Raw genomic sequence first — 7,486 nt, 5'->3', positions numbered from 1 at the left:
ATTTTGTTTCTCTAACCGTCACCGACTCGAAATGAAGCACGCCACACTCGCCGATAGGTTTTCATTCATGCAATAGGGTTTTGAACTGGATGCGAGGACGACTGAATATGACATCGGTTTGAATGTGTTGATAATTTAAGGGAAATCAATTTGGGAGAAGAAACGACTAATTGGAAAAAGATGAGGTTATAGTCTTTTAGATGGAAGAACGGCGAACACTGAATTGAAACGAGATGTGACTGAAGGGTTTCACTTGCATCTCTCCTCATTCTTATTTTATTTTATTTCTCTAATTATTTATCTCTTTTTTTACGTAAGTAGACTTGTTTTTTTTTTTAAAGAAACTATTAATAATTTTTTTATCACAAAATAACTATTATTAAAATTAAAACATTCAATATGTTCTGTGTAGTAATATTCAAGTATTAGTATTAATGTTATTAAATTAAATAAACTTTCTTATAAAAAAATTAACGAAAAAATATATTTTGATTGTCTTTTAAAAATAATTCTCTAAAATTTTGGACATCAAATAATTTTCATATTATGAAAAAAAAAATTTATAATAATTTATTTTTAAATTTAACTAAAATTTAAAACAAATTTAACTTGAATATTGGTATCCTTTCAAAATTTATAGGCATTACAAAATTATTTTATTTTTATATTTATATATTATTTAAAAATTAAAGACAAAATTTGGAATATTTATATATTTGAATGAAAGATTAGCTTTAAAAATGCATTCATGTTAAATATATGCGCAATGAAAAATTTCTTATTAATTAATATTATAAAATATTTTTTTATTCTTAAATAATTTTTGTTTTGTTAAAATTTTTATGCAACATTTAAAAATGTAACCTTTTATTAGGAATCATACAACAATATAAAATTATTCCCATACACATTTAATGGGACATTTATTAGTTATTTCCAAAGATAAATTATATTAACATTTGAAAATCTTTCCCATAAATAATTTAGGGAACATTTGTAACATGTTGCGAGAATTGTCTTCGCAACACGTAATAAATGTTGCTTAATCTTTTTTTAGGCAACAATTTATAGGTGATGCAAAAAAAAGTATTGCTAGAAGCAATAAAGTAATGTTGTAGATCAAAATTGAACACCTCAATTGTTTTAGGGTTGCCAACCTAGTTCTTACATATTCAAGTGGTGTTTTGATTTTTGTTTAATGTATTCCGCTGTAATCTTAGGTACTCTTGATACTCCCTATAAATATTTTCCATTCTTCAATAATTGTTTTTCATTTTAAAAAAAGTTCATATTATGGTAGTTCATAATAAATAATATATTTTAATAATTAAAAATGTTATTTTTTTAATTAACTTAAATACATTAAATTTGTTGGTTTTTACACTACAAATCTTTTATTTTTGAAAATTACATATTGACCCTTTTTTTTGGTTTGGGGAAAAGAAGAAAAAAATAACTATTTAATTTAGTGGGGTGTTGTTTGGTGTCGTTTAATTGTTTCAAAATATGGTTTTATTTTTAAATACAATAACTAAATATGTAGGATTCTTTTCGTTAACTCTATTGTAACCACGAAGATATATTTTGAAGGAGATTAGCATTGATAAAGTGTTTTCTTTTTGTGTTGTTGCATTGATTTTAAATATATTTAAGTGATTATAAGAGGCAATATTGTCGATCATTATATCTCTTTAAGAAAAATTGTAGAACACAAAATTACATTTTATTGTCATATTTATTACAATTTTGCAATATATTTCTCTATAGATAATCCCTTAAATGTCTAATACATATTAATTTGATGAAATTTGTATGATTTTTACCATACTAGTACAAACGCTTACGACATTTCTTTGCACCACAATGACATTGAAGCTGTTTGATTTTTCCATTTGAATCAACCACACTATCAAGTCTATATCCATAATCATAAGTCAGTTCCTGTTAAATAAAAAAAATTAACATTTTCTTATTAAATTTTCCTACGAAACAAGTTGTCGACAATATAAGAGGCACATGTCCAAAATACAAATTTAAATATAATTAAAGATTTAAATTGAATTTATTATAGAAATATAAAAGATAACATGAACAATGATAATATAAATTTCTTATGATTCACTAACTTTGCGGCAGGTTTTTTATTTTATTTTATTTTTAAAAATTTGTGAAAAATTTACTAAATTTTTTGTAAAACATAAGTGATTCTTGAATTTAAAAACTACGGTCATTTCTGGTTACAATAGAAAATGCTAAAAGATTTATTTTCATTACGATCATAAATACATAAATTTCTTTTTATGTTCGATCATCACCATAAAAAAAGTTAACACATCATAACAAAAAATTATAAAAATAATTACCTGGTAGGGAGGTATGTCATGTGCTGCAAACAACATCAGACGAGCTAGTCTAACATCAAGGTGATTGTTGAGAACACATTGTACAAAAAGGTTTGGCTCACAACTGTGGTTGATAAACCTTGAAACATTTCCGAAAGAACCTGCATCAATACAAAATTCGGGATCTTTTTCTATTTCGCTGACTTTATTTTGATATGATTTGCTTTTAGGCAGTATTACATCGCCCATCCTTTTCTGAAAAATATCAATAATAAAAAAATATTAATATTAATCTTATTTACTTTCATATACTATTTATAATAAAATAAAAACTACATAATGATAAAGAGTACATATTTTTTTTTAATTAATAAACTAGATAGATAAAATATCGGGTGGAGAGCAAATCTAATTAAATCATAGTGGTATTATAAATTTTTGTATTCTTACATTTCTTCCATCCAATCCATTGATTGTGTGCAAGCAATCAATATCAAATATGTAGTCATTGATAATTGAATTATCTAATTTATCGTCTCTACTTAGTACACCAATATATTCTATTACTGGTGCACCAGAAGGTATAAAGTCCCATGTTCTAACAGCCCATCCTTTTTTGACTGTACGATAAACCTGTATAAAAGATTAGTATTTTAGTTAATTAACATATTTATAGACAACAATGATAATAAAATTTAAAAGTTTGTTTAAAATGTTAAATGACCTCAAGTCTATAATTCAAACCCTTTTGGGAAATTTTATTTCCACAGTTAGGCCCGCATCCACACTGCGGCCCACATTCCACTACGATGTCTCGAGGCTCTATTAATCTAAAAACATTAAATAATTAAAAGTTAGTTATTAATTTTAAGAATATTAAATATCAAACACTTCTAGTATCATATATAAGAAAGAAAGAAGAATGAAACGAAAAATGTTACCTATTATCGTTTGTGTAAGGAAAGTTAAAGCCATTAAAAAAATTAGTGCATGAACATATTTTAATATTTCTACAACTTCCTTGGCAATGACATCCATGAGTCCTTGATGGAATCTTGACATGTTTTGAAACTTTATTTGACATAATATAGGTAAAACCTAAAATTTTAAAAACATCATCAATGTCATATACTTTTTATATTAAAAAAAAAAGGAGTGATAGCACAATATTTCACTTTTAAAAAAGTGACTATATATTAGAAAAAGAAAATGAAACATCACTACACATCTTCAACACAGCAGTGTGAATAAACTTACCAATAGGAGCAGTGGGAGGATCATCAAATTCATTGGTTGCAATTATGCTAATAGCTTCTTGTCCATCACTAATGTCGTTGCATACCAAACTAAAAATAATAATATTTTTATAATTCAGTTATAAATATGATATATCATCAGAGTTTAATAATATTATATATAAAAAGAAATTTGTTAATAAATACCTTGGCGAAGAAGAAATAGCTCTAGCGACTTGACCTTTCATAAAATGGACCTGGAGTAATATAAAATAATCTTAAAATTTCACTTTATAAATGGAACAAAAATATATCAGCAAAGATCAGAAATAACATATAATAGTAAAAAAATGTTTCCTCCGGGTTAGTGAGGTGGTCTCTTGGAATAACGGAACCTTTTCTTGGAACATTGATGCCATTGTAGGTATCGAGCGAATGCTTCCTCCGGGTTCTTTTGGGGGAGACTTGGCCGGCGCCTCTCAATTGAGGGACTTAAAAGTTTTATTAAACGGAATTGAGCCGGATAACACCGATGTTGATGACTTCCAATGGAATCTAACCTCTAACGATTGTTTTTCGGTTTCTAGTGTTTCTACGGCGGTGTCTAACGCTAAGGATTTGGCTTGGACAACTTCTATAATCAAATTGTTGGAAGTTGTATGGAAGGTAAATATTCCAAAAAAGATAAAAATTTTCTCTTGGAGATTCTTTATCAATAGACTTCCCTTAAAAGATCTTTTGGCTTATAGAGGTATGTCTAATTTTCCCTCCCTAGATTGTGTGTTTTGTTCAAATCATTCGGAAACTTTGGAACACCTCTTCTTCCATTGTCTTGTTTTGAAAGTGGTTTGGGATAGAATTTATCTTTGGTTGGGCGATGGATTGGAGTTTTCTTTGGAAGATTTCAAGAATTTCGGAAGCATTCAAGAGAAGGTGAAAAATATAAAGAACAGAGAAAAAATCAATCTCATTTGGTTGGCTCTTATCTGGAGTATTTGGAACACTAGAAACAACATTATTTTTGAAAATGCTTCCTTTAGCTATGAAGTGATTATTTATAACATTATGATCTACTCTTGGAGGTGGTTATGTAATAGTGACACTAAGTCTAGGTTTATTTTCTATGATTGGTACAAGCTACCACTTAATAGTTTCAACTCTTATTAGAGTTTTTTGGTTGTAAGAGTTGCACCCCTAGTGCGATTTCTTTAATCAATTGCCTATTAAAAAAAAAAAAATGTGCAAACAGTTTTATATAACCACCTGTATATAAAATAAACTCACTTACATATTTCTCTCTTGTTTTTATTGATGAAATTTATACTCAATCTCTCTTAAAAATTTTAATTAAATAAAAATAAAAATTAAATTATATAAATAAAATTTTACCACCTTATCTATTCCCACTTTAGCAAGTGTCTGAAGCTTATTGATCAGATATTTTGATGTTGTGAGTCCCATAACAAGTTCATTATCAATGCCATTTTCAACAATCTGCAATACAATAAAAATTAATTGAATAAATTCTTTCTATAATAAATTATAAGCAAATAAGATCCATATATTCATTGTCTCATAAATTCCAACTCAGAACAAATAAAATGAAGATCCATATATTCATTGTGTTGCATGAAAAACATTAGTGCAACAATAGTGCAAATTAGTGTCAAACTCATAACCAAGATCAAATTAAGTCATAAAGATGATGACCTTGCTATCCCTTACAAGCCAGGCATTGGCCTTTTTGTTATTAGTCTCTTCCTGTAAAATTAATGGGTCACATTATTAGAACTAAAATGTAATAGACACAATGTTTAAGTGTTAAATCCATAAGTTAACTCAACTTTGATTTAAAAATTTTAATTAATACTCAACAATAAAAAAAAATTAAATTAAAATATGGAACACTAGATTTGATTTACAAGCATTAATGAAAGGATATAAAAATAATATAGCATAATCGTAATTAATTTCTCTGCTAAGAAAATTGCATCTGTAATCGATTAACATTTTTTTTATTTTCTCTTATAAAATATAAATATTTCGTACCGCTTTACTTGGTTATTATAAACATATAACTTTTAAATTTATAAAAAAAAAAGTGTAAATGAATTTTATTTTCATAATATAAAAAATCAAGAAAATAAATAACCAATAAAAAAATAAAGTAGTCTAATGTAAGATTATTATAATTATGAAAAAAAAAAAGAATTATCATAAATCATGTAAAATATTAAAATATATTATATCACGCACCTTAGCAAGATTATGAAGATTGAAAAGTCTAAATGTTTGTCTCAGAGACAAAATGCCCCTCATGTCAAGTTCGTCAAACACAAATAAACCTGTACTTTTTGAAGAACTTGAATCTATAGATTCTAACCAAGGGTCACTTTCATGAATTTTATCATCCAATGTTTGTTGTTTCTTCAAATGGTTGAGCTTTGGTCTTTTTTGAATAAAATTGTCTTCAAATTTGATACCTCTTTTGTGGTAGAGGTTATAAGAAAGTTTATGTTGATTTTGAAGTCTTGAACTAACCCTAATTGGTTGCTCAAAACTTTTCTCGGTCTTATTTTCACAACTCTTGAATATTGACTCCATTATAATTTCTTTATATTCAAAAGTGTGAAATTGACACCTATAAATAAAATAAGATATAACAAAATGAAAACGTATTAATAAATAATACAAAACAATCAAATAATTCTAAAATATCAACTAAAAATTGGTTCAAACATTGAGAAAATTACTATAGGATAATTAGCCTTAATAATTTCGGGAAGATTCCTTGCTTAGATAAATGTACGATTCTGAGTACTGTTTGGCTTGCTACGGTTTGGATTATTTGGTTAAAGCGTAATGCGGTGATCTTTAAAGAGGAAGATTTTAGCTTTATCGAATGCATGTCGGAGATTATTCTATAGTCATGGAGGTGGTTATGTGCCTCTCATAAGAGAGTAAATCTTTGTAGTTTTTATTATTGGAATATTCTCCCTCTTCTTTGTTTTGAGAGGTAGAAGCTTTCCTTCTTGTATCGGGGCGGAACATCCCTTTTGCTCCCTTTAATTCCATCACTTATTTAAAAAATATAATGAACTAAACGATACAATATTATGCAATGCGGATACGTTACATGATCAATTATTTAATAAATAAGGTTTGTAAAATATTATATAAAATTTATATTATGAATTGATATATTCTCTTTTACCCAACAAATACTGAAACAAAATATTGAAACTCAATATGTGTTTTGCAATATAGATCCTAAAACGTTATTGACGGATTCAATCACTATTTCTTTTAGTTTTATCAAATCTCAATAAACATTACCAACAACTGTGTTATTACAAAAAATAAAAATGAGAAAAGAAATTAATATTCTCAATCATATAGTGTTTGACGAAAAATCCTAACGTTACATATTGTTTTAATACAAAATATAATAAAGTAATTTAAAAACAGAGATAATTGAAAACTTACCAGTAAATTATATGCTTAGCTTTGCCTCAAATGTATAAGTGATGATGATATATTTGAATGAGTGAAGTATATATAGCCAAGATTATGAGGGCCTATTATAGTATTTGATCGCATTAAATCTATTACTAATTTTTATATTTGAATGCTTTAATGTTTTTTTCTTAAAGGCAGTGAGTCGTTGTAATAAAAATAGAATTGACATAATGATGAATACAGAAATAAAGAATTATTGAAATATTGTATTCAATATTTGCATGAAAAAAATTAACGAAATAATGAATTTAATTCAAAAGTCAGACCTCTATATTATACTACTATATGGTAAAAATCTTTTTTTTTTTTTTAAACACATATAAAGGAAAACTAAAGGTTCTCCAACCTGTTTACAAGAGGACAAAGCAAAAGCCCGACAAAAGAAATTAT

General features: G+C 26.5%; 1 protein-coding gene across 1 annotated transcript; it reads right to left on the bottom strand.

Moving 5' to 3' along the window:
* Positions 1 to 1,827: 1,827 nt before the first annotated feature.
* On the bottom strand, positions 1,828 to 6,181 carry LOC131623818 (histone-lysine N-methyltransferase, H3 lysine-9 specific SUVH4-like). The gene is made up of 10 exons (XM_058894827.1): positions 5,834 to 6,181; positions 5,288 to 5,338; positions 4,970 to 5,107; positions 3,785 to 3,834; positions 3,600 to 3,688; positions 3,284 to 3,440; positions 3,067 to 3,172; positions 2,793 to 2,975; positions 2,364 to 2,597; positions 1,828 to 1,941 (listed from the first exon to the last, which is right to left on the bottom strand). The coding sequence occupies exons 1-10, from the start codon at positions 6,179 to 6,181 to the stop codon at positions 1,828 to 1,830; spliced, it is 1,470 nt and encodes a 489-aa protein (XP_058750810.1).
* Positions 6,182 to 7,486: the final 1,305 nt, after the last annotated feature.

The sequence above is a fragment of the Vicia villosa genome, unplaced genomic scaffold (assembly GCF_029867415.1).
Source record: "Vicia villosa cultivar HV-30 ecotype Madison, WI unplaced genomic scaffold, Vvil1.0 ctg.000081F_1_1, whole genome shotgun sequence".
In the NCBI taxonomy this organism is placed as follows: domain Eukaryota; kingdom Viridiplantae; phylum Streptophyta; class Magnoliopsida; order Fabales; family Fabaceae; genus Vicia; species Vicia villosa.
The sequence above is the reverse complement of the archived record's forward strand: the minus strand, read 5'-3'. Positions and strand labels throughout refer to the sequence as shown.

What these genes read in the sequence shown, in the direction of transcription:
- LOC131623818 (XM_058894827.1), bottom strand. Translation starts at nt 6,181, where the DNA reads ATGGAGTCAATATTCAAGAGTTGTGAAAATAAGACCGAGAAAAGTTTT. An exon ending in ATCTTCATAATCTTGCTAAG is followed by an intron (nt 5,339 to 5,833) that starts GTGCGTGATATA and finishes TTAATTTTACAG; the next exon opens with GAAGAGACTAATAACAAAAA. An exon ending in ATGGATTGGATGGAAGAAAT is followed by an intron (nt 2,598 to 2,792) that starts GTAAGAATACAA and finishes GATATTTTTCAG; the next exon opens with AAAAGGATGGGCGATGTAAT.